The 27,961-nt window shown below is 44.2% G+C and overlaps 1 protein-coding gene across 1 annotated transcript in view; it reads left to right on the forward strand.

Annotated features, from left to right (window-relative positions):
• The window catches only part of KIAA0930 (KIAA0930 ortholog), a 645,174-nt gene that overhangs the window by 295,761 nt on the left and 321,452 nt on the right, over positions 1 to 27,961 (forward strand). The window contains exon 2 of the mRNA XM_078673838.1: positions 5,162 to 5,310. Coding sequence (XP_078529964.1) covers positions 5,162 to 5,310 — 149 coding nt within the window. The remainder of the gene's footprint in view (positions 1 to 5,161; positions 5,311 to 27,961) is intronic.

A 27,961-nucleotide genomic window follows, 5' to 3' on the forward strand; every position in this document is an offset into this window, starting at 1 on the left:
TAAGTAGATCTATTAGGTAGGGACTTGTTTTGTTAAAGATAGTAGTGTCGTTGATCATCTGGAATTATGTACAGTTGGCTGTCACCTATATATTGGTGCAGGGCTATGACCGAGTTGTTTAGGATTAAGCTTAATGGCTCTTTGTACAGATTGAATTGCGTGGGGGCTAGGAGTGACTTCTGCGGAACAGTTCATACTGTTTTGGCTGTGGTGAAAGCATTGGAGCAGGACTTCTGGAAGGAGTTCCCACTCGTGGACTTGTTGCTGCATCTTGCTGAGCATGTCTGTAAAGGTGCTGTTCACTCCGTTAGGTGGATCTTGTGGTGAATTGCTCATCGCCAAATTTCCTGTGCCAACTTCGATAGTTGGGAAGAGTGATTGCCCCCCCTGTTTCAGTTAGTACATAGCAGTTATGTTATCTGTCTTGATCAGGGCTGTTTTGTGTTGAATGGGGCAGAAGAAAGCTTTAAGCACCAAGGGGACTGCCAATCCCATGTAATTTATGTGGTAGGTCTGTTTGAGAGGAGACCACAACCTCTGAACAGTGATGTCCTGTAAATGTGCCCCCATCCCGTGTGGGAAGCGTCTATAGTAAAGATCACCTATGAAATGAGATCTGGGAAAGGCCTGCCCACAACAGATTGTTGCTGATCTACCACTGCAGAGATTGACGAGTGCTGGCCTTTATCAGAATGCTGGCACACCCAATGTATTACTACCATGAAAGAGAAACTTTGAATGTATTCTGTAACAAACTGTTTTTTCCTGCTTGTTCTTATTGGTGCACATAAAGAGAACTCTGTATTCGTGTAAAGTGTATCATTGCCTTTGTTAGGAGTGCTAAAAAGGACATGTGGATTTCTTTGTATGCGGAGATCATTGTTATCTTTGATGTGAACATTTACTGTTGTAAAGCCCTCTGATACCTTCAGATTTAGCTAGCACTATATAAAAATCTCAAATAAATAAATCAATAATTAGAGAATGCTCAAAACCTTGTGTTCAGAATCCAGATTGCAAAATCAATCTCTTGAGACTTCATTATGTTTTAACAAGTTCTTCTACAACTTGTTGTTTTACTATTACTTTGTCATTAGAACAACATTTAAAGAAAGGCTACAAAGACAGAGGAAAAAATAGCAATATCAGATCAAATAAAACAAATGCATTGTAATCAAATAACAGAAACTAATTTCAGAAATACGTTTCAAATGACTGTACAATTGACCTACTTTCCAAATTAAGTTAATTGAATGCTAGCTCCACGTAATGAAACTCAGTAGAAAATTAGCTGCCCATATTGTTAATTTAAAGAATAGTGGAGGCAGCACCAAACTTGAAGTAAATCAACACGACCAAAGTTTTTTTATCAAAAAATATATTTTTCTTTTTATTTTCGTATTTTCAAAGTGCACAGGACAGCCAACGCGTTTCGCTCCCCAACCATGGGAGCTTCGTCAGGGCATTTATACTAGATGGTATTTCTCACAGTTGTGCAGTCAAATTTGAAAAAAGAAGAACTGGCCAGTATAATGGTATATAAACTAGTGCAGGTATTCCAAGTAGAAATAGGGTATCCAAAGCGTCGAAGTCCGTCAGGTTATTTACACAAATAGCATAACAGATTATATTAATATCCAAGGGTGTCGTAACGCAAAGCGACGTATGTGCAGTCCTTGATAAGCTGCTAAAACACACGTGCTTCAAAGGTTTAACAAAGCGTGACGGCCCACGATGGATTTTCTCAAATAAGATCGAACATTTTAAGGGACTTTGGAAATTGGAGGTGCTTTCTGGTTGATCCGCTGTGGAACTTCTTTCTTGGACTACCATATTGTTAATTTAGCTGCAGAAACTGGATTCAAGAAGGTGTTCCCGGATCCAAATGTTATCTGCTTGACATCACTCTCGACAAGCTACTTAAAAAAGATATCCCCCAAAATGAGTGCTTTTCTTTGGGAAGAAAGGTTTTTTCATGATTAAAAATAACGTGCCTTTGATTAAAGGTGTCAACATTTCATTGTGTGTAATTGTATAACATGTACCATTACACAGGTGGATATGCCTCTACATAGGCTAACAAGCAGGGACATCTTAAGGATTTTGGAGGCCCTGGTCAAAACGTATTTGGGGGCCCAAACGTATATGGGGGCCCCGTTCAGAAAACCTTTGAATTTATGATCCAGTGTTGGCGTTTTCATGTCCTCTTCGGCCAGGTCTCTGACAGTGCACAGGCACGCTCGTCCAAATTCCAAATATGTTTGCATCTAATAATCAGGGATAGCGACTTTTCAATATTGTAATACAGTAGCAGCGCACTAAAATTACTGCAAATAATCTCTGTGACTGCCCTCCCAATTCTCATATGTGAGGTCCTGTTTTTATCGAAAATAAACTTTTTTATGGATGTTGCATGTAACAAACACATAATTTCTCTATAAAATGTCTGTAATAGAATCTCATACATCAATCTCATTAAATATAAATTCGAGCAAAATGGTATTTAAAACAATCTGTTTAAGAATTATTAAAGATCATCAGGGCAGGGCACTCAAAGCATAGCAGGGACACATGTACGACCCAATGGGCAAGCTGTCGCAAGACCTAACACTTTATCATCACACATACATATCCTGAAAACACAATATTTGATGGAAAAGTAGGGACTTAAACCTGATCTGATCAGTAAAACAGAATATAAGCGCTTGAGGGGGCGATAGAAACCTACGTTAGCCAACAGTTGTTATTGTTCGCACCCTGATCCCGCCTGCCCCCTTCCTCAACACTTCACCTACCTCCTACCCACCCACCGTTCCTTTCTTGCACCACACATGGGAATCAATGACATTATAGGCTAGGCGTCATCTTTATTGGACACACTACTTGGCGGTTGACGTTTTGCATACACCAAAGCCAGACATTGATCGAGATTATGATATGTATTACTGCTCAACTTTATCTTAACCTAAAATGCCAACATGATCTGATTGTATCCTTCGCTGATATGTGCACATGTATACCGTCTCTAATTAACCCCAAAAGTTAAAAATAAATAAATATAAACAAAAAAATCAGGGAAAGGAACTCTGCATAACAGAGCTGGGTCTATCGGGGCCTCCTTAAAGGCTGGGGCCCTGGGCCAGAGCCCACTTTACCCATGCCTTAAAACATCTTTGCTAACAAGCTTTGGCAATGCCAATAGGTCCGGCTTTAAAGGAATGTTGTATGGTAATGTGAAACATTACCAGTAAATAGCATAGGAATGGATACATATTTATGTGGAAGCAAAGGACTGTATAATAATATTGATGTAGATGAAGAGGCCAGGTGACAGTTGCACAGTCAAGCCAGACCTAAACATTCATGTAGATTAATGACTGCCCTCCTCCCATCTGTGCTGCTGCCAGAGAAAAACACCATAATCTATTTAGTTAGTCACTTTAATAGCATTACAATGTAGTGTGTACCCCTGCAAGTTCAAGCTTGGGTAACAGGATAAATAAGCAAAATAATCAAAACTGTGTTGAGGGCAAGCACTTTTTTTGTGGAAGCATATAGCTTCTACCCATTATACACATGTACTCCTGGCTCCCAACAAGTGGGCGGAGCTAAAGCCTCTCTCTAGTCATGCTCACATATTTGTCTTGCAACAGCTTTGCTGTCAAGCCAGACCATGCAAAGGAAGTCACTCTCGTTTTCCTGGAGTATAGCGAGAAACGTGTCTTTCTTTGTTACCTAGCTCTAAATAAAAGAGAGGTACTTGTAATTGAGATGGAAGGACTGTTCTGCAAGGTTATATTGCTGTAACCACCTTAAAAGAGTATGGACGATAGCCATGAAGCTGCTTTTCCTTTTCACTTGTATTTCCTCGTGGCGTCAGGCAGTCAAATTCAATGTCAATCCTATTTCCCAGGCAAGATTATTGCAACAAAAATAAAAATGTGGTAATTTTGTGTTGAATAACATAGCAATAAGCTTCAAGGCAAAGTTAACAAATAAGTAATTTATAAGGACTGCTACAGACGTACAAATTAAATGAATAACTGTAGAACGTTCAGGTGGTGACTGCTAAAAGGAAAATGAGTTCCAAGAGCATAAAATCCCAGTACCTTAAAGCTACTATAGAGTTAATGTGTGTAGTGATATTTGCTAGTATCTTTCTCTTTCTCTTCTGTTTTCGGTAACAGCCTTCTATGAAGCAGCCGTCTGGTGGCATGTTGGCTTATATGAGAACACAGAAATAAAACAAGCATCTGCAAATGCAATAGGTCTCGCATTTACACACGTTTGCTCTATTGTCATTGTAAATGACAATGCCTTTTATTTATGTCTTGGTTTTTAAAACATAAATAAAAGGCATTGTGATTTACAATGCCAATAGATTAAACTCTTGCAAACGCGAGACCAATTGCATTCTAAATGCTTGAAGGCATCGCTGAGTTGCCCCTGTCTGTCTCCCATGGCCCCTGAAGAGCTCCCCATTTGCTAGGAGTTAAATAAATAAGCCGATGGTCACAGCTTTGCAGGAAAGACCCTCCTGCAGTAAGAGGAACCCATTAAAGAAAATAGTGCTTACAGACTAAAGAAGACGTACCATGTAACAACCGTAGTTAAAGGGACAGTCCTCATGGGAGGTTACAAATGAAGACAAGGCGGTACTAAGGAGGGACTAGCAAGCATAATAACGAATCAGAAGCCAGCATTTATGAAGGACAATGACACAAGCCAATGACAAATATGGACGGAGAGTGGGCGGGGCTTCAAGTACATACTCCAATACAGTATGGCTCGCAGAGCATGGGCTGCCCAGGCTCGCTCTAAAAACATAGTTACAGTAGATGGGTTTTAGCTTATCAAGGTATCCTTAGTTGTTGTTTACTCCTCCACCGCTGGTGACAATGAAGCAGTCATACAAAACAAAAAAACGTTAAATTGCCTGGTTTTTTTCTTAACCAGTTTTCTATTTTGTTTATATTGTAGTGTGCTTGTGTTAACTGATTTTACAGACGTTCATAAACAGAGTTTGTAGCAGCTCATACACAAGTGTTGGTGTTGGGGCTCTCTTTTTTAGTAATGGGACGCCCCCATAGTGAGGACTCATTTAGATCTCAATGAGAGGTCTCAAACACTTCTTTACAGTATTTTTCTTTTTCTTTCTTAGGGTTCTTCAAAGATGACCGTATCGTTTTCTGGACTTCAATGTATTCTGACTATTTCATGGAGAAATGGGCCTCCCGGCAGGATGACATGCTATTCTACGTCCGAAGAAAGCTGTCATATGTTGGCATTGAAGTCGCGGAGGGAAAGAAGGTAAATTGAATTTCTGAGATTTGAAACATAGCAAGCAATATATGAAGTCTGATTTCCTTTGAAGCCTGTCCGCAACTACCAGGGAGAACCAAACTCATCACAACTTCTCTGTGCCTCTACGCTTGTCTTTCTGTGAAAAAAATAATTGATGTAACAAATATTTAGCTGTTCGGAAGCTAAATCATTCGCTAATTTCAAGGCAGTTTATGCACGAGGGGATGAAAGCAACTGCATCGTAATATTAAAAGGGTACAGCAGCACATTACTGTATAAGAATGTAAGTGACACAAACCTGTTGGATGATCAGCTTTTCATCATTATTCATAGTGTTAGAAGAAACAAGCATTTGCAAAGCCAATAGGTCTCACCTAAGTGAGAGCCGTGGCTTTGTCAACGTGTTTTAGACATGTTGTACAGGGGCATGGCTGCTGGGCAGCATAGCTAAAAGTTAGGGAAAAAACGCCAGGTTGTGGCCAGCAGTGGCCGCTTCATAGCCCTTTTTTGTCTGGTTGGAAGGGCAGGGATAGGGGCTTGAACAAAAGGGAGGAAGGTGTCTTGGGAGAGGGGTGGATAACTTGGGGGGGGTTGTGGAAGACAGGTCTAATAACAAAATAACAGGGGGCAGGGGGAATTGGGAAAGCATGACAGGGAGGAAGTGGTACGAGGAAGCAATGTTAGGGGGAAGTGGGTCGGGGGTATACTGGTCTATTCACAGTGCGCGGGAATGGTTCAAGTAACAAAGCAAGAATGGGCAGGGGATTGGAGAAGGATGGGACATGCAAAAACATTGAGGCACGTAACAACGAAGAGCAGGATTGGGGTTGATGGTCTGCAAACACATGCACACTTAAAGTAAATAAGAAAAAAAGTACTGCTGAAAGCGTGCGAGCAGTGGGAGGGCACAGCACTAGATAGGGTATCAGTACTTGGGCCATGATCCAGAGAGGGACAAACCCGGAAAGAGGAAATAAAGTCTGCACGCGCTGACCAAAGCGAAGCAAGGAAATTAGAGTGATGATGAAGCCAACTAATGATAAGCAATAGGTGACCTCTAAGCTCCCTTTTATGAAACAAAATGTGTCACAAGCAACAGCGAACACGACCTAAAAACATTCATAATTAATAAAAGATGGAGAATAGATGTAAATGTTGGTCCTAGTACCAACATCTTTCAGTTGCTTCACTTGATAAGGCAGACGACTAACTGTAAGCTGATCTGAATAACCACATTTTCAAGAGTTCCCTAAATAGAAAGCAATTAGAAACATTCGAGCTGTGGTCTAAGAGTTCTAGAATCTTGGGCCATGAGCCCTAAAGATCTCCCTTTACTCTTTAGTCTTTTGAAAGTGCGTTGTTGTAAGACGTCTGACAAAACCAAATGTAAATTCATGGTTGAGAATAGGCTCTGCATATTACAGGCAGGTTTTTAAAAAATTTAATTTACAAAGATTTTTTTATTGGAGAATCAAAAGAAAGAACAATACATTCTCATGCATGGCAGTACGTTCCAATACAACTCAGTGTACCACATACTGATGCTTTAAAAGTAACATTCGTTACAGTATGGATATGAGTTAGCCGGATAGTTCATAGACCGGAGCAAGAGAAAAGAGGTAAAAGTAAGAAACCACACAGAAGACAAAGAAGGGAAAGAGGGCTATGGCGTAGAAACACATGAAGATTCAGACCATGTAAATGGTGTTAAATGATGTTCATGGAGACTTATAATTTTCTCAGTAAAAATCTTGTCTTGTCCACGAGTGATGAAGATTTCGTACTAAATTCACTATTGTGAATAACGCTGTCCACACTTGTGATAAAACAAACCCAGAACCACCGAGAGTGATATGAAATGTTGTTGTGATTTTTCCAGTTTGCAAGAATGGTATTTGATAGAGACATCTAGCCACAGATTCTTTACCTTGGAATTTCCCAGGTATCAGATTTGATCTGTAAGACTTTTGTTCAAGCAATACCCTTGCATGCCGGTAGGTGGCGTTGGTCGGCTCCGCTTGACCTCTGCGTCATCCACGCCGTAATTGATGTCCACATCATCTATATAGGCATCACCTCAGTGTGCTGATTTCAACTCTTTTCTTTCCGCGCCAGCTAGCAAAGATCCTTGACGAGAGCTACCCTCTGGCACTTTTGACACGTTTTTTTGACATTTTGCCCACGATTTTGGTGTGCAGGTTTTTCCTGTATGACATCTGGTTTCAAACCATGCAGCACCTGCCATTTGTCCATGTCGGTGACTGATCCACACTTAACTTGTCTCTGGTGCCTGGAATGCGACCATGACTCGAAGTTGTGCTCTGACTGCTGGGCCATGGCTACTAAGGCTTTGAGGGAGGGATACCTAAAGCTGCTTGCAGCCTGGCATTTGGCTTCATGCCATTCACCCTGTAGGTCTTGTTCCCAGTCAAGAGGGAGGTCCAGGCACCTCTCCGGGATTCCGAAGTCTTCGTACTCCCGCTCAAAGTTGTCGGTCAGGTAAGAGGCATAAGAAACACAAGAATTCTAAGCGTGCTTAAACATCTCCCTGTCCGTCGGCTGGCGTGACACAGTAATCTTGATGCGCCAAACCTCGTTCTTCAGGACCTGCGCCAGGGTCGGCTGAGCGCTTCACTGCCTTTCCTTGAGCCCAAGCGACCCCCGCCCAGCTTAAAGAATTCTATAACCCCATGTTTGGGCAACCTGACTCTCTCGGCGCTCCTACATGCCCAGAGGCTCAGAGGGGGCTCCATCGTTTTCCATGCTGGTGGCTCGGGCGACGGTCGTGCCCCTGTGACTTCTCCTGCGTGGGCCCATGTGGTGAGATTTTCACCAGCGCCTCCAACCTAATTCTTATCCCCGATGACTTAGAGCTAGATCTGCGCCTACCGACACCGATTCCGGTGCCAACACTACCCTTGGGTCCTAAGTCGGTTCCTCATCCTCATTTTGAGGGGCTAGGAATGGAGGAAGATTGTGATGGGTCACTGGACCCTTTACAAGACCATCCTGAGCACGAAATGGACTGGCATGAGGGATTGGGTGAGGCCGGTGGACTGGATACCACCCCAGATTCTAGCCTGTTTTCTCCCCTTTCCATGGCTATGGAGGAGGGAGCTTCATATGATATGGTGGTGAGAAGGGCAGCCGAGGTCCTGGACCTTCAGCTTTCTTAGATGGAAGTCAAGACTAACATCTTGACAGACGTCCTGCAGCAGAGTGCCTCCTCCTCGGAACCCTTCCTGCCTTTAAACAAGGTCTTGACTGGTGTCCTTCTAGGAAACTGATCCAAGCCCAGCACAGGGGCTCATATGAATAGGACAATCGCCCGCCACCATCGCCCTGTACCGGGTTACCAAAAATTACTCACCAGCCATCCTACGCCCGAGAGCTTGGTGGTCCAATTCTCTACCTCACAAGGCACATTCCCTGCCACCCCCTATGACCGGAAATTCAAGAGAGTGGATAGTTGGCATCAAGATGATTTTTTTCTCCTGCCAGCCTTGCATTGCTGTCAGTAAACACTGCATGTCTGTTGGGCGGTTATGCCCACTCCTTGTGGGAAATGGTTACGCAGGTGCTGCCACAGGTGCGCCAGGAGTCCCAGGCCATTCTCTCCCAAGCGGTATCAGACGGGAGTGATGCAGCATAGTTCACCATTAGTCCGGGCTTTCCTTATGGGCATGCCCTTTGATGGCACTCGTCTCTTCGGATAACAGACAGACATGGCCCTGGAGCGCTTTAAGGTTTCATGGGCTAGGGCAAAGTCCTTGGCCTCTCGATGACTACCCATCCCTCGTCTGCTTTTCTCCCCTTTCTGGCCACAGAAGGGGCTTTCAGCCACGTCAGCCATATCTCAGCCACAAGACTGTGCAAGTTCAGCAACTTCTCCATGGCCATGGGCACAGCTCCTTTTGATCCCGTGGGTCAGACGGCCATAGGTTGAGTCAGTCCACTCCTCCCCCTGCAGCCTCTAAACCTTCCTAGTCCGGCCCTTCAAGATCATGGGTGGCCGGTTGGTGGCAGGACCAACCATCACCTCCAACATTGGCAAAATATCACATTGGACAAGTGGGCTCTTCAGATAGTTCAAAAGAGCTTCTCCCTCCCCTTCGAAACTACCCTTTCCTCCATGTCCCCGGCTTATGACCGGCTAACGGTTGACCACCTGGACTTGCTTCATGGGGAAGTCTGAACTCTCTTGCTGTGGTTGGTATTACCGCTACTTTCTGGTCCTGAAAAAGGACAAGGGCCTTCATCCTGTATAGATCTGCAAGCCCTCAACTACTTCTTCATGAAGGAAAAGCTCAAAATGCTCACCTTGGCTCAGGTCTTGTCTGCCCTAGACCCCGGAGACTGGATGGTATTGTTGGACTTTCAGGACGCCTATTTTAAAATTCCCGTCCTGCCTGTTCATCAGCGCTACCTGGATTTCACGTTAGGCCACAAGCAGTTTCAGTTTGCAGTGCTCACCATTGGCCTTACCAGCATCCCTCGGGTGTTCACCAAGGTGATGGCAGTTTTCGCAGCTCATCTACGCAGGTCAGGGTTGCCAGTCTTCCGCTGTCTTTACGACTGGCGGATGAAGGGGAGCTCGTCCCAGACTGTCCTCTCCCACCTCCAGACTAAGGCGAATCTCCTGATTTCACTGGATTCACTATCAATGTGTCAAAGTCACACCTGACTCCCTCTCAGATGCCCCCTTTCATTGGAGCTGGTCTGGACACAGTGCAGTTTCTGGCCTATCTTGCCGAACAGCGAGTCCAGGATATTCAGGCTATGATACCAATGTTTCAGCCTCAATCCTGGATTTTGCTGAGACTGACTGAGGCTACTGGGCCTTATGAACTCCTGCATCTGCTAGCGACACATGCCAGGGGGCATATGCAGGCTTTGCAGTGGTACCTGAAGTTTCAGTGGGCGCAGCATCAGGGAAATCTCTCTGACATGGTCCAGATCTCAGAGGGACCTGCACAGGATCTGCAGTGGTGGCTGACCAACCGCAATCGAATTGGGTCAGAGGCAGGCCCCATTCCCTTCCCCAATCAGATCACACAGTAATGACAGATGTGTCATTCCTGTGATGGGGCGGCAATCTGAGAGAGGTGGAGATCAGTGGACTCTGCTCTCTGGCGGAAACCAGACTCTACATCAACTTGTTGGAGCTCCGAGCGATTCGCTTGGCACTGAAATCCTTTCTACCTTCCATCAAGGAAAAGCTGATTCAGGTGTCCACAGACAACACCACCGCCGTGTGGTACTGCAACCAACAGGGCGGGGTCCTAGACCCTTTGTCAAAAGACCCTACGTCTCTGGACATGGGTGGAAAAGCAGGGCATATGCCTGGTGGTTCAACACCTGGCAGGTTCCCTGAACGACTGGATTGTCGAACTCAGCCGTTGCTGCCTAGCGGATCACAAATGGTGTCTCTATCCGGAGGGCGCGCAAGGTCTCTTTCAGAAGTGGAGAGAGTCTTGGTTAGATCTGTGTGCCTCTGCTGAGAATGCGCAATGTTAGCAGTTTTGAGTGCTAGAGTTTCCAAGGCGGCACTTGATTGGCGATGCTTTTCACCTCGAGTCGAGCTCAGGCCTCCTGTAAGCCTTTCCACCAATACCACTCCTGCCCAGAGTGCTCAAGAAGATCAGGCGTGATTGGGCCCCCCCCAAGTAATTCTTGTGACTCCAGACTGAACACGGAGAGTCTGGTATCCTGAGCTTCTCCAACTGAGCATTGATCCTCCGATCAGGCTTCCACTTTGGGAGGATCTTCTGTCGCAGTGGCAGGGGAGGGTCCTCCATCCGAATCTGTCAACTCTACGCCTTCTTGCATGGAGATTGAGCGGCAGCATTTGACAGCATTCATTCTTCCTACCGAAGTCTGTGTTGTAATTTTGGCAGCCACGCGTCCCTCTATCAAGACTGTATGTCTGCCGGTGGCAAAAATATTGTACAGAACAGACTATTGATCCTCTTTGTGCTTCCCTCTCTCAAGTCCTTCTCTTTATTTTGAACCTTGCCCAGCAGGGCTGTGCTCTGGGCACTCTTATAGGGTACCTTTCGGTCTTGTCTGCATTCTTGAGGCTTCCTCACAGAACGAGCCGCGGGTCCAAGATGTTTGACTGAGAGGAAAGGAGACAAGAAAGACAAAGCGCAACACAAGAGAAATCCCTTTTTAGGACGGTTCCCCTCACATACCATAGGTGTCATGCTTCATCATACGGGTGCATCCTTGCGTTAAGACCTAGTCTTAACGCGGGCTACAACCCCCTCTCTACGAAGAAGGAGCTCAGGGATGTTTTCAATTTGGGCAAATGGGGTGTACTAAAACCCTATGTAAGCGTGGTGTTCATAAGGAATGTGCAGTGCTCAAATGTAAGTGATAGTGAGTTTAAAACTGCCCATAAGGCTAGCTGATAGCGAACTGTATTTAGCTACTTGGCGGCAGGGCTAAAAAGTAATAAGCTGGGTAATGGAGCTGACCAACATTAGAGACAGCTGCATATACAGGATCAACATGTTTCAGCCATACACCCTATCCAAGTGTCATGGCTTTCATCAGGATCAATTAGTGAGCAGCTACTGCAACTAGTCTAAAGTGCACAACAAAATGTATGCTTTAAAAGGTGCCTCAGTATACTATACTAAACCAGAATGATTGTGTCTAGTATGCCTCACCGATAGAACCTAGAAAAAAGAAAAAAGAGAATACAAGAACTTGGTTTATACGACATCCAAACAGCCGTGGAGCGAACTGTGCTCAACACAAATGAGACACTTTTATATTCAAAAAGTGGCAGGAGAATAGGCACTTACCAATGTGAGGTAAACATGTTACCACTTCTGTCCGGGACTAAATTAGCCGTAGGTACACGTGCCAACCAACCTGGGAGAGAAAGGTGGTGGCATCAAGGTTAGACAAAACAAAACAAAGGAGGGGAGGCAAAGTGGGGAAAAAGGGAAAAGGCTAGACAGGGATAGTACAGGGTAGTGTCTGGGTACCTGTGTAGATATGGGTGTTGCATATCCCAGGTATTGCTATGCTAGACTAGGTTGAACACTATAAATGTGGGGCCCAATAATACCCATGTGGTTATATGGGGAACACCCAGCTAAGTTAAGAATAAGGGGAGTGATATCGCTCAATAGATCTATGGTGCCGAGTGTGTCCATGCAAGCCACATTTTTAAAAGATGTGGGCTCGAGGGCAGGCACTATGTCGGGGGACCCTCAAAGGAGGGTATAAATAAATACTGGCCTGAGGTGGAAAAAGTGAGCGCCAAATATCGTGCAAGTTCCAAGCTCTGGACATAGGCAGGGAAAGCCGAAATTTAAAGGCAAGGCAATCCGTGAACCAAGCCGTGGGCCGGTGCTAGCATAGAGACGATGTGGTGAAAAAAGAGCAAAATAGGCACTTACGTGAGCGGGGAGCTTTGTCTCCCAGGGCGGATGTCCAAGCTGGCAGGTACTCAGAAGTGCCGGGGGCGCTATGTTAAAATTTGTCTAAAGACTGGAAATGACCGGGAGAAGCTGGGAAGTGTAGTTTAGCACCGCATCATGATAGATATGGGTGACGTCATTCGTAAAAAAAAGAGTCCTTGTTAAGGGGTTGGTATTCACTGGATTGCCGGAGTGTTAAAATACCGGATCCGGACTTGCACCCTAAAGATAATGCCCGATGGAAAAGGAAAAGTAATTAGCACCGCGAGACAGTGTCAGTTGGATGTAAATTCCAGAAAGGTGGAATTAGAAACCATCTCTTAAATATAGCAATACAGCCCTGGTAAAAGTGGGCATGTAATCCTTGGATGGGCTGATCTGTAGTTAAAACCCAAAGAGTAGTCTGACAATTACAGACCAAAGCATGTAGTAAATGTGGGCTGGAACAGGAGGATGGAATGCCATATTGGAAAAATGGTGTAGCTCAAGAGCAAATGGGCATGTGGAAATGAAAGGGTGGGCGGTCAGTGGCAGTAGCTGGCCTAATTATGGCTGGCACAAGAAAAAAGGGGGCGGAAGGGGAAAGGGAATGGGAAGGGGAAAGACCTTCGCACTGCACTGAGGCTTGGGAGACTGTTCCATGGAGCCTCCTGTGGCAGCGTTACGAGGTGACGTGCCACGTAGCGGGCAGGCTCATGCGCAGCCCAAGTGACATTGTCCCTTGTCTCCCCGTACAAAAGGGGACAAAGCAATGTCCATAGACCTTGGTCGCACCAGCTATGGACCTAGATTAGAGACAGAAGGAGGGGGGTCTGACCGTTCCTCGGAAAAGAACCTTAAGAAGAGGGGGAAACAAACGGGCAACTTAACCCGAGGTACCCCCATGGTACCAAGCCAAACTGTTTGCTCATGACAGAGCCAGCCACGAATATCATCATTGAGTCCCACATTAGCAGTGTTCAACCTAAACACCCAACGCTGCTCAACTCGGAGCAATTTAAGAGTAAGATCAGGTGTGTTGGCGGCTACATTGGGTTTGTCTAGGACTATTCAGGACAAGGAATCCGCCTGATGTTGCATCTCAAGAAAATGTCTGGGAAGGCATGTGTTCTGTTTTGCGCATCTGATGGTGCTTTTATGCTCTTGTATACGTATACGTATCTTACGTGTTGTCTTCCCTACATATCTTAAGCCGCAAGGGCACATGATGAGGTAGATGACATGTTCGCTATTACAATTTGTGGGTTGTTTCAGTTCCCATGGTCTATTTGTGCCAATGTCTATTGTTTTCATGGCACATGTCTGAGCACAAACAGAGCGTGTCACACAGAGGTAGAGGCCCTGGACGGATGGCAAATTCCATAAAGTGCCTTGTTTTTGAGTGCCTTGTAGGCGGGGTCTTGTGTGCACTAGAGTGTCCTTGAGATTGTCACTGCGCTTAAAAGCAAAAAGGGTTTTTCGAAGACATTGGCACAAATAGACGCAAGGTGCATGTGGGTGTGTGGACTAGGTAGTGCTGTGAGTGTAAGGTGATGTTAAAATAGGATAGGGCTGCCCTATAGTCTAAATTTTTTTCCAAGGGTGCACTAACCTAACAAAAGCAGAACTCCCTAACCGGATGCAATGGTCATACAGGGAATGTGTGGTGTGAGAGGTTGACATGTTTCTCGCCTTGGGTAGCCCCTAACGGGTCTGGTGGCAATTCATCAGGACCAAGTATAAATTTTAGAGTATAGGGCAGCCCTAACCTATTTTAACACCACCTTACGCTCACAGCACTACTTAGTCCACACATCCACATGAACCTTACGACTTCATCAATAAAAGAATCCAGCGAAAGCGCCCCTTCGCGGGTGCCCGTCGGACTTTGCAGTGCCGGCCCGACGAGGAGCTAAACCCAATGATGAAGCATGATGTCCCTTGGGGTGTGTGAGGGCACTTTATCAAAGACCTGAATATTCCCACACACACTTAGGAACTGCACACTAATTTGCTTTATCATCCAAACCTCCTTACCTGAACAACTTACTTGATAAGTTGGTGCTTCACACTAGGGCCTCTTTCTTACCGAAATGGTAACACCATACCACGTGGGGCAATCAGTCATCTTGCCCATTTTCTATGCTCCTCTGCACCCCTCCAAAGATTTGGAGTGACTCCACTGTCTGGACCCAAAAAGAGTGCTGTTGTTCTACCTTTACCACACTAAAGAGTTCTAGGTGGATGACCACCTCTTCATGGGGTACTCTGGATCAAAGAAAGGTCGTACAGTGCAGAAAAGGACTATCTTGCGATGGCTTGTCCTGTGCATCAAAATTTGCTAAGCTCTGACCAGGAAATAGCCTCCTCACAGTTTAAGGGCTCATTCGACCAGAGCTAAGGCTGCGACCACAGCGCTGTATCGTGGTGTTCCAGTCCTTGACAGTTGTCAGGCAGCAACGTGGGCATCACTGCACACGTTCACTAAACAGTGGAGGCTAACCCGGTATGGCGGAGGAGCGTCACCCCTCTGCTTCTAAGCAGTGCAAAGTCAATGAAACATAAAATGGTAATAACTTTGAGTTATTATCATTTGATGTTTCTGTGCTGCTTTGTGGGTAGGGCTGCTCTGCTCTCAGAGCAAGGCGAGGGAGTAGTGGTTTGCCTACTCTTAAGTGCACCTGACTGTTTGTCTCACTCTCGGGCTGCCCAAAACAGTGATGCACACTTTCTCTGTTCTCCATGCAGGCTGCATTACAGCCTGCGCGGGGAACATTCCCAGGCCCATATTCCCTGGCTGAACGTCGAACCAGGACGCTGAGACCAATCACAACGCTGCATTGCAGCATTGTGATTGGTCAGGGGAGCCTGGCTGTGCTTTCTGTTTCTCGAGTCCGACGAGGAGAGCAGGAGCAGAGATGCGGGACCCAGCGGCAAAGTAATTTTTTTTTAATTGATTTTTTACATTGTACGCCGCCCCATGTGCGTCCTACCGGCAAACCCGCCCGCTACCCGCGAGCCATGCCGGACGCCACTGTCACTAAGCACTACTGCCTTGCCTGTAAAGTCCGCAGAGACAGCCTGTTTGTCTGCTCTGCTCTGTTGAACTTCCTGGTCTAAACTTGTCCGAAGTCCCACTTCCGTAGATGGTATTGCTGGGCTATCTATTCTAAGGTAAGGAATCTGCAGCTAGATGTCTCTATCAAATGGACAAGTTCTACCCACACTGCGGACATGTTTTTGGGGTCAGGGCGGATCCCTTTCAGGGCCCCAGTTGGTCTAATCACTACTGTCAGTGCACTTCATGGGTCTGTGCTCCTTGCATGTAAAGTCGTGAAAAGTAACTGATGTCAACATTCTGAGGTGCTACCTGTGTCGCTTCTGGCGCTAACGATGCCGATGACGTCACACGGAGCTGGCCAATGCCACCTACCGGCGCGCAAGGGTATAGCTCGAGTAAAAGTTTTCCAGATCCAGCTTGGTGCCTGGGAAATTTTAAGATAAGATATCTGCATCTAGATTATATCTCTACCAGAGAAGGCGTTACCGAAGGTAAGTAATTTGTCCTTTAACACCAATAGTGAGTAATAAGTCTACAAGGCGGAGGTTGAAGCAGGTATACTGGCCAGTGGACGTAAAGAGATAGTTGAATGATTCAATTTGAGGTTTGTTTTAAACATTTCATTTATGGTTTCTTCACTCTGCATCCAATAAGGATTAATATGTTTACATTAGAACAGTATTTGATCGAAATTCCCACGATCTTCTCCGCAGTGTCAGCAGAGATCTGAGTCCGTTAGCCCAAGTTTGTATAATTTTGTAGGCAACCAAAAAGATCTAGGAAGGTCCAGTATTTACACAAGTAAAGTAAGGTGTGTATTATGGCAAGATTCTGCCCATTTATTTTGAAAGGTTTTGTTAGTTGGGATGTTTTTGCAGTATTTCATATATTATAGAGACAGTATGAGACATGTTAACTAGGTTTTCAAGAACCTTAATATAGTCTGCGGTGTGAGAACTTCCAATTTTTCATAGTGACTTTATTCTTAAAATAATTATAGAACTCAAAAGTCGGACAACATAGTAAAGGAGAGCGGGTTTTCGTCATCACCAGGTCTTTGAGGAGAATGACTCCAAGAGGAGCCCAGTCGTTAAATAAAAACATGGTTGAGTCTATTTTAAAATATGGATTGGAGCAGAATAGGATCCTTTTATCTTATTTTCGAAACAGTTATCCAAGGTTTTTATGGCCAACAGTATGTCTTTAATAATAAAATAAGAATGGGGAACCCTGAGCTGCTTTATCGGTAAAATACCTATGAAGAAGAGAGGGCTAACTAGTTCAGCAAGTGGGGTGACAAGAGGAGTCCATGTTCATTTATCCAGTGCCTTGTTTGACTAGGAAAGTAGTTTTGTAGTGGTTAAAATTGGGGATTCCAGAGCCTCCTTTTAGTGTATTAATTTGTAGTTTCCGTAAAAAGATTCTAACACATTTACCCTTCCATATAAAAGAGGTAAATAGTGCATTGACGGATCCATGGAAAGAGTCGGAAAGCTTCAGAGGGAACATACTTAGAATTAAATAAATTTGAGGAGCTTACATCATTTTAATTATCTTTATCCATCCCCACCATGTGGCGTATCTATTAATTTTGTGATTTTGGATAATACGGTGTTTTCAGTATGCTAGATTTGTCAATTAAATTTAAGAATTAAGTACCTACGTATTTAAGCTTAGACGGTTGCCTTTTTCAAAGTAGCTTGGTGTAGTAATCTGATTCTAATGTAATGCATCTCCCTTGCCCTGATTCTCTGCCTGATGCTCTGGCTATATGATGTCATTTGGAATGTTATGGATGGTTGTACTTGAAGGGGGAGCGCTGAGCAGCGCGGAGGCTGCTCCTGGTGGGGCTTATATTAAGACTTACATTGGAATTTACCAAGATGTAACTTGAAGAATAAACTACAACTACAAGAGCTGTCCGCTAGACTTTATTGATTTGTACACTTGGCTAGTTGTGTATAGAAGAAAAAGAATATTTAAGGGAAACATTTAATTTTTTTCTCTGTTCAAGGCGTGACCTGACACTTTAGCATTATGCTTAATAATAGTAATAATTTCAGACACCTGGGGAAGAGTATGCCTTTTCTAGCAGTATTATTTCTTATGGTACAGAGTAATGGTCCTATTGTGAGAAGAAACAGTAAAGAGGATAGGGAGCAGTCTTGTCTAGTCCCTTTGGCAAGATGAAATTCTTTTAAGTGTTGCCCAGTCATTTTAATGAGGGCTTATGGTTCGGGGTACAGGGACATTGCCATGCTGCTAAGTCTTTTGTCTACATTTAATTTTTGTAGTACTGACCTAAGACAATGCCATGATACTTTGTCAAAAGCCTTCTCCGCATCCCGGGCCGTTGAAATCATTTTAACCTTTTCAATTATATGACAAAATGTTCAAACATTGTCTAGAGCTAACCAGTCTGAGAAGGATGATGTATCAGGAATAGAGAACCAATTCCAATCTCGGAGCCAGTACCTTAGCATAAATGTTATGGTCCGTATCAAGTAATTAAATTAGTCTATAGTTTTTAAGCTCCTAAGGGTCTTTACACTCTTTCCGGACCACCACAATGTGTGCCTCTGAAGCTGTACCGACAATCACCATTCTTTTCTGTATGAGCATGACCTGCACAAAGCATTTTCTCCCTTACGTGCCCACGCTGAGTTAAAGTCTGTAATTCTTAGAGCTGTGAGCCATATACAAAGAATTTTCCTATATGCCTGAGCTGACAATGTTTCACATGGATAGTGCTGGGCTTTCTCCGGAGTATGTTTTGTGTCCATTACCTCGGTGATGGGTTTAAACTGAAATGTTCCCATATCTATTTAATACGTGATGATCTGTACCTGCCTCGTCTCCACTTTTTTCCATACTGATATTGGGATTGAGGGGAAGTGTAGGCTTTCAGCTTGTATTCTCAGGCTGCCGTTTGCTTGCTCCAGCTCAAGGTGCCAGGGTGAATGTTCTTCCTTGATCTTTGAGTGAGTTTTCTGGTGCTGCATGTTATAAAACTGTTCAACGCACCCTGATAGGCCAGGTGGCCATAACTAATTGTTGGGTACGTTTAGCTTTCAAAACTGTCAGCATTGTATCAGCTGTTGAACTTAGCAGTCGTTGCCCCAGTTGCCTCAATGAGTGGATAGTTTGGTCTGCCTTTCCCCTTGGATATTTTAGATGTGTGCCAGCTCTTGCATTCCCGCAAAACCATTCCAGAGGTAATTGTAAGCTGTGGTTGTCCCAATTTGATAGCCACCCAGCTGCCAGTGCGCATGCTTCTTTTTGGGTATTTTCCAAACACAATTATCTCTGGAGACCCATCGTTGTGTTACCCATTATTACAGTGTCATCCGCATATTGTAGGATTGGGAACCTCACCTTCCCCAGCTTTGGAACAACTAGACTAGCTCCCTGCACGGTGGCCCCCAGGTCTGCCGTATATAGATTAAAGAGTAAGGGGGCCAAGACACACCCCTGCTTAAGCCCATTGTTAGTGGTCCCTCTGGATGTTACTTTAGTAGGGCTTATTTTAACCTGTGCCCATGTTTCCTGATACAGGGATATGATACCCTTCAGGAGCTTGGGCGGGATCCCCCAGGATGATAATTTCCTCCAAATTCTTCCTCAGTCCACTCTGTCGACTGCTCTGCTATAATCTATAAAACAGCAGTGCAAGGGCGGTTTGTCTTTCATGACTGCTTGTTTGGGAAAATATGCCAATGCCATAATGTTGTCCATTATTGAGCTGTTTGGCCAGAATCCTGATGGATAACTTGGGAGGATTTTTTTTTCTTTTACCCATCACTCCAACTCCTTTAGTAAAATACAGGCACATGCCTTAGCTTGGAACCACACGAGAGGTAACAAGGGTCTTGTCTAATTTTTGGGCTTGGTACCAAGATGTGGTGCTCAAAACCGAGATGCTAAATAGTCATCACGTGATTAGAAATACACAAGAGAGGTGAGTGAGTAACCTGCAGACAATAGTCTACAGAGAAAGTGAAAAGAAACCCATCAGCCCACCAGTTGGCGGAACTTCATCATCTGGGTCATATCACATTTCCGCTTGATTCAACCTCAATATGTTTAGTTGAGGTTTACTAGAAACGGAATGTGAAAAAGAGTTGTCAACCAGACAAAGAGTGTTATAAAGGGCTGATAAGTTTAGTTGCAGTGCTCAAAAGAGTGTGAAAACAAATTTTATGTGAATTAAAAATGCCTGTATTGATGTCTACAAAATAATTTTATTATGGATGACCATCAAGACGGCATGTTTAAAAGCAGAGTGGATGTAGTATGACAATATTACTACACATCAAGAATATTAATTGGTCAACATGTTTCAGCCCTTCAGGGCTTTCATCAGGACCTATGATATACTACTGCAACACTTACCACTTCTAGTGATAAAAAATATAAAGACCTACCAGTGATGTAGTCTGTTATTTCACAGCCTCTCCTATGTAGCCAAAAACACAAACAGAAGAAATGTACACAAAACAAAACAGAACAATTCAATGGTAATTCTATTGATAATTGTGTTGCTTCTGCAGTGTTTAAACAACTAATAAATTTCGCTTTAGAGCATACTTGTACTCACCCAACATTGTAGGGAGGACCAGCCTCACCTCACCTGGCACTCGCTCAGGAAAAGGGAGGCCACGCACTAAGTAGACAAAGATTGAAAGTACAAAAAAAGCCTACATCAGTTCTCAACGAAGAAATATATATCACAACGTGCACATAGATGGACAGAGACATTGGTCAGTGGTAACATATGAGAGAAAAAATCTCCAGTATTTACATGTCCGTTATTTTTTAAAACACAAATTTGGCACCTAGAGTAGGCAAGGAACCCAAATTCTCGATCCCTGACTCAGGAGTCCTTTATCTCAGTTGCCCACAACAAGTTAAGAGTATTTGTAATGTGTGGGAGTATTGAAAAAAACCTTAGTTGCAGGTTTCAATTATAATCAGTACAAATTGTTGAAGCGCTGAGTGCGCTCACTGCTCAGAAACTGGCATTCTGCTCTGTCTAGTTAGAGAAATGCTCTTTGCACAAGTTCTCAGCATCTAGTTGGGGTGAGCAGCACTCGTAGCGCAAGGTCTCTGCGTCTCGTTTAGAAGAGCGTCGCAACGGGACTCACCTCTCCGTCGTTGCCTCGGTCGAAGGGCTGAGCCGAGGGGGAGGTGCTTGAGCCGTGCGTTGCTTCCGCCTAAAAAGGCCGCTGGCGGACCTGAAAGGAAGCCGCAAAGCCCAATGGTCTCATTGGGCATTGGTTAGTCGTATCAGCGTGTTGCTGACAAGCTGGTTCCTGCTATTCTGTGATGTAAGCATATCTGTGATTGGAGGGGTGAACCGGAAAAGGAGATAAACCTGCGCACCTCAACCACGAACCCAAACACGATTGCGACGTGTCATTACCGGTGTGCTGAAATATTAAATGCAGACCGATTTCCTTTTCGATCATTTGAGGCGCTTGAACCGTATCTGCGGACCTGAAAGGAAGCTGCAAAAACCAAATGATCTCATTGGTCATTGGTTATTCGTATCAGCGTGTTTTGCTGGCAGACCGGGTCCTGCTTTTCTGTGATATGAGCATGTCCGTGATTGGAAGGGTGAACCGGAAAAGGAAATAGACCTGCGTACCTCAACCACAAACACGACCACAAGCACGATTGCGAATGTGTCATTACAGGCGCGATAAAGTATTATATGTAGACCGATTTCCTTTTCGATCATTTGAGCATGTAAGGAGTGTCTGTTAGAAGCACATATTAGGGAGCAAACGGATATTTCAATTGTACGGCAGTGTGCTAGCATTTACATGTTCGCGTAAGATAGTGAGATTTCGTGAATGTAAATAGAGCCAGCCTTGTGTTAATTCTTTTCGTAATTTAAGTCCACCCAATTGATGGATGTGACTCTATATAATATCCGATGACAACATCAGAGTGCTACAGGCGTTCCAGTACAGGAAACTCATTGATCAAGCCGCGCCACTTCTCTGCTAAAAGTGATTATCTGTAACATGCACCTGGCTCGTATCACACTTTTGATTCATGCAGTGACAGGATCCATAATAGAAACTGAAACATAGCCATGATGTCGGAGATCATGATTTGGAATGGAAAAGAAAAGAAAAGGATCAGTGTCGAGTGGACCATACTAATACCAAATATACTCTTCCATAGTAGCAGTATAGTGTTTCTTTTCAGCAATCAGTCAGTATTCTACACCAACAATAATCCGCTACAGCTGTAACCATGGTATAGCATCATTTAATCCCTCTTCTTCGCATTTGAGTTTGAAAACCCATTTCTGCTCTTTTCTTAGTAGAAATTGAGAGATGTCACTTACATGTGGTGGTATATAGGGTTGTTCCAATATCACCCATTGTAAATCTTCTGCAGAGTGTTTCAGGGTTAAAAAATGACTCGTCAGCCGTGTTGCTTGTCTGTTGCATCGGATGGTACTCTTATGTTCCTGTATCCTCAACTTTATTTTTCTGGTGGTCATCCCTATGTATCGGAGGGTGCATGGACACGTAATTTGATAGATCACTCTTTCACTATTGCAATTAGTGTGATGTATCAGCTGCCAAGGACGTCCCGTCCCTATGTCTACAGATAGTGTCTTCTGCGTCTGCGGACACACCGAACAGTTGCCACAAGGGTGGTGGCCCTGTACAGGGGGAAGGTTCCACAGTCTTGGAGCAGTGTCAAGTCTAGCATTGGATGGTCTAGTATGGAATAATTCATCTTTTGGATTAGTGCTCCTCTTGAAAGAGAAAAGAGGCAGAGGAATATTATCTCCTGCACTATTTAATATGCGCCACTTTTGTCTGATGATTTTTTGAATCTTAGTTGACGAGGTGCAGAAAGTGGTCACACATGCCAGTCTATTCAAAGAAGGTTTTACAACCGGAGGTGCAAGTAGTGCCTCCCGATGGTTATTCAACGCTCTTTTGCACAAATTCTTAATCAGGGTACTGGGACACAGGCGTTGTGCAAGTTTTGTGGACAGATCTCTTGATTGGTCACGAAAGTCTAGTTTCTCTGAACAATTCCTTCGGACCCTGAGAAACTGTCCAAAAGGGAGGTTTTCTCGTAAGGAACGAGGATGGTGACTGTCAAACCTCAACAATGAGTTGCGCGACATGGGTTTGCGATATAACCGGCTAGTTAGGGCACCTTCTCTAGGGATGATCAAGAGATCTAAGAAAGGGAGTTCGGTTTTCCTATACTCCACAGTAAATCTCAGAAAAGGATTCTGATCATTCAACCATGTTTGGAAGGTTAGAATAGACTCGCTGTCTCCGCGCCAAATCACTAGGATGTCATCTATGTACCTCTTCCACAACAACAAATGATGGAAATAAGGGTTGTTGTGGTTGAGGACACAGTGACTCTCAAAGTGATAGACATATAGATTTGCCAAACTCGGCGCAAATTTACTGCCCATCGATGTCCCCGAAATCTGTAGATACAGGGAGTCTTCAAAGCCAAAAAAGTTTTCGGTCATCGCAATTCTGGCCAACTCCATAATAAATGGGACTGGTGTGATACTGTCTAATGTGGTAGTTTCTAGTAAAGTCTGTACAGTTTGCAAGGTTTCCACTTGGGGTATGCAGGTATATAATGACTCTACGTCAAAGCTGACGAGATAGTCCAGACTAGTGTCGAACTCAATATCAGCTAATAGACGTAGAACGTCTTTTGTATCTTGCAAAAAAGTTGGCATGGTTTTTACCAAGGGTGAGAGAAACACATCCACAAAAGAAGACAATGGTTCCAAGAGGGAACCGATGCCTGAGATAATCGGGCGTCCAGGAGGTGGTCTCGCTACCTTATGAATCTTCGGCAAAGTGTAAAAATACGGAGTGACTGGATGTGGAGTAACAAGGAATCTTGCTTCCTGTGCTGTTATCCAGCCCTCCGCACTTGCCTCTTCAACTAGAGACTTAATCTCATTTGAGAGTCTCGGGGTAGGATCCGTACTCAATAATGAGTAGGATTGGGTGTTGTTCAGTTGTCTCAAGCACTCAGCTCGATATGAGGTCATATCTTGTATGACGATCGCACCCCCCTTGTCAGCTGGTTTGATCATGATGCTCTTATCTTTGGATAGAGTATCAAGTGCTTGTCTCTCCTGCTTGGATAGATTTTGAAAAGTATCATGTCGGGGAAAAATCCAAAGTCTTTATTTCATGAAGCACTGCTGTTTCAAAAGCACCAACTCTTGATGGCACTTGTTGTAGGAGAGGCATAAAAAGAGATGGAGTCTTTAGACCGGTATTTATGTCATGTGGATTGTAGAACATCTTTCTCTTTATCTTTAAAGAAAAAGTGTAGTCTCACACTTCGAAAGAATCTCTCCATTTCACTGCGAAGTTGGAAAGCATCGCCATTGTTGGTGGGTACAAACCCGAGACCTTTATTGAGTACTCGATGTTCTAAAGGAGAAAGGTCGCGGGTACTTAGGTTCACAACCAAGTCCTCACCAGAATTTGGCAAGGAGTCTACTGGCCTCGTTTGTTGCGGGTTGGCGGTGTGTCTTCCCATTGGACCTGGTTTTGGTTTTTGGATCCTGTCACTGCATGAATCAAAAGTGTGATACGAGCCAGGTGCATGTTACAGATAATCACTTTTAGCAGAGAAGTGGCGCGGCTTGATCAATGAGTTTCCTGTACTGGAACGCCTGTAGCACTCTGATGTTGTCATCGGATATTATATGGAGTCACATCCATCAATTGGGTGGACTTAAATTACGAAAAGAATTAACACAAGGCTGGCTCTATTTACATTCACGAAATCTCACTATCTTACGCGAACATGTAAATGCTAGCACACTGCCGTACAATTGAAATATCCGTTTGCTCCCTAATATGTGCTTCTAACAGACACTCCTTACATGCTCAAATGATCGAAAAGGAATTCGGTCTACATATAATACTTTATCGCGCCTGTAATGACACGTTCGCAATCGTGCTTGTGGTCGTGTTTGTGGTTGAGGTACGCAGGTCTATTTCCTTTTCCGGTTCACCCTTCCAATCACGGACATGCTCATATCACAGAAAAGCAGGACCCGGTCTGCCAGCAAAACACGCTGATACGAATAACCAATGACCAATGAGATCATTTGGTTTTTGCAGCTTCCTTTCAGGTCCGAAGATACGGTTCAAGCGCCTCAAATGATCGAAAAGGAAATCGGTCTGCATTTAATATTTCAGCACGCCGGTAATGACACGTCGCAATCGTGTTTGGGTTCGTGGTTGAGGTGCGCAGGTTTATCTCCTTTTCCGGTTCACCCCTCCAATCACAGATATGCTTACATCACAGAATAGCAGGAACCAGCTTGTCAGCAACACGCTGATACGACTAACCAATGCCCAATGAGACCATTGGGCTTTGCGGCTTCCTTTCAGGTCCGCCAGCGGCCTTTTTAGGCGGAAGCAACGCACGGCTCAAGCACCTCCCCCTCGGCTCAGCCCTTTGACCGAGGCAACGACGGAGAGGTGAGTCCCGTTGCGACGCTCTTCTAAACGAGACGCAGAGACCTTGCGCTACGAGTGCTGCTCACCCCAACTAGATGCTGAGAACTTGTGCAAAGAGCATTTCTCTAACTAGACAGAGCAGAATGCCAGTTTCTGAGCAGTGAGCGCACTCAGCGCTTCAACAATTTGTACTGATTATAATTGAAACCTGCAACTAAGGTTTTTTTCAATACTCCCACACATTACAAATACTCTTAACTTGTTGTGGGCAACTGAGATAAAGGACTCCTGAGTCAGGGATCGAGAATTTGGGTTCCTTGCCTACTCTAGGTGCCAAATTTGTGTTTTAAAAAATAACGGACATGTAAATACTGGAGATTTTTTCTCTCATATGTTACCACTGACCAATGTTTCTGTCCATCTATGTGCACGTTGTGATATATATTTCTTCGTTGAGAACTGATGTAGGCTTTTTTTGTACTTTCAATCTTTGTCTACTTAGTGCGTGGCCTCCCTTTTCCTGAGCGAGTGCCAGGTGAGGTGAGGCTGGTCCTCCCTACAATGTTGGGTGAGTACAAGTATGCTCTAAAGCGAAATTTATTAGATGTTTAAACACTGCAGAAGCAACACAATTATCAATAGAATTACCATTGAATTGTTCTGTTTTGTTTTGTGTACATTTCTTCTGTTTGTGTTTTTGGCTACATAGGAGAGGCTGTGAAATAACAGACTACATCACTGGTAGGTCTTTATATTCTTTATCGCTAGAAGTGGTAAGTGTTGCAGTAGTATATCATAGGTCCTGATGAAAGCCCTGAAGGGCTGAAACATGTTGACCAATTAATATTCTTGATGTGTAGTAATATTGTCATACTACATCCACTCTGCTTTTAAACATGCCGTCTTGATGGTCATCCATAATAACATTCTTTTGTAGACATCAATACAGGCATTTTTAATTCACATAAAATTTGTTTTCACACTCTTTTGAGCACTGCAACTAAACTTATCAGCCCTTTATAACACTCTTTGTCTGGTTGACAACTCTTTTTCACATTCCGTTTCTAGTAAACCTCAACTAAACATATTGAGGTTGAATCAAGCGGAAATGTGATATGACCCAGATGATGAAGTTCCGCCAACTGGTGGGCTGATGGGTTTCTTTTCACTTTCTCTGTAGACTATTGTCTGCAGGTTACTCACTCACCTCTCTTGTGTATTTCTAATCACGTGATGACTATTTAGCATCTCGGTTTTGAGCACCACATCTTGGTACCAAGCCCAAAAAATTTGACAAGACCCTTGTTACCTCTCGTGTGGTTCCATATTGTTTAGTTGGGGGACAAGGTACAAGTAGGTCTATAAAGATCAAAAATTTCCGCTAAGACCCCTATTTTCAAATTGCAGGTTTTTGTTGACATGCCTTAGCTTCTCTGTAAAGCAGGGCTACCAGCCTGAATTAGCCTGTAATTAGCTGGGTTGCTCGTTTAACTTTATTGTATATGGGGTGTAAGATTGAGCCTCTCCAGGGCTGCATCATTGTTGATGGTAGATACGCCTGTTCAAATAGAGGGGGTCAGGATCGGAGTGAAAAATGCCTGGACTGTTTTGAATACTGGAGCTGGTATCCCGTTGGGACCTGGGGCACCATCGTTCCTCATTTTTTTGATGAGTTTCATGACTTTGCCCTTAGTGATTTGGGTGCCTTCAGTGTTGAGGGTCGCTGCTTCCTCTCCACTGGTATCGAAATCGGTGGCTTCACCTACCGTGGTTGGAATGCCTTGGATGTTATGGCTAACATCTTCTGGTGTACTCCCATCAACAAGATCCTCAGCAGGATTTTTCGTGTAAAGTTGTTTAACGTGTCTTTCCTAGTCTTTTTTGGCAACAACATTCTCCTTTGACCAACTTTGATGTTTTTGGGCCCACGCCAACACCAGTGCCAAATGTGAAAAGTCTGGGTATAAAAATTGAAAAGGATTTGTGAATGACCACCCAGATTTCTGCTGTCGTAGGAACCTGCATTGGTCTAATCAGGCAATTGCGTAGATTAGTCCCTCTTCTATCCGAATCTATGCTTCGGACGGTGGTCTCGGCCCCTATACTATCAAGACTGGACTATGGCAATGTCCTTTATTTAGGCCTACCAAAGAACTTGATTAGTAGATTGCAGGTTGTACTGAACGACGCTGCACGCTTAATCTTCAAACTTCCGAGAAGATCTCATGCATCCCCTCTATTGTTTAAGCTTCATTGGCTCCCTGTGAAACAGAGGGTAGAATTCAAGAGCCTGTGCATTGCACATAAGGCAATACATGGGCAGGCTCCTGTCTATATCAAGAATCGTCTAATGCCTTACAACCCGAAACGATCTTTAAGATCGTCGGATGCTCAGCTGCTGACTTGTCCTCGGTTTAAAATGGCCACAAAAGGTGGAAGGTCCTTTTCCATACTTACTCCACTGTTATGGAATAAGTTGCCAGTCTCCTTGCGCAAAGAGCCTAACCTTCTGTGCTTCAGAAAACAGTTGAAAACTATCCTGTTTAGGGAGGCTTTTGGATCCACAGGCTAACTTGTATGCTGCTAGTAAGAATATTGTGTGTTTCTTTTGGTCTGGAGCGCCTCGAGACCTGTTGGTGAGTTGGCGCTATATAAACCAAAGTAACATAACATAACATAACATAACA

This window comes from Lissotriton helveticus, chromosome 1_1 (genome assembly GCF_964261635.1).
Source record: "Lissotriton helveticus chromosome 1_1, aLisHel1.1, whole genome shotgun sequence".
In the NCBI taxonomy this organism is placed as follows: domain Eukaryota; kingdom Metazoa; phylum Chordata; class Amphibia; order Caudata; family Salamandridae; genus Lissotriton; species Lissotriton helveticus.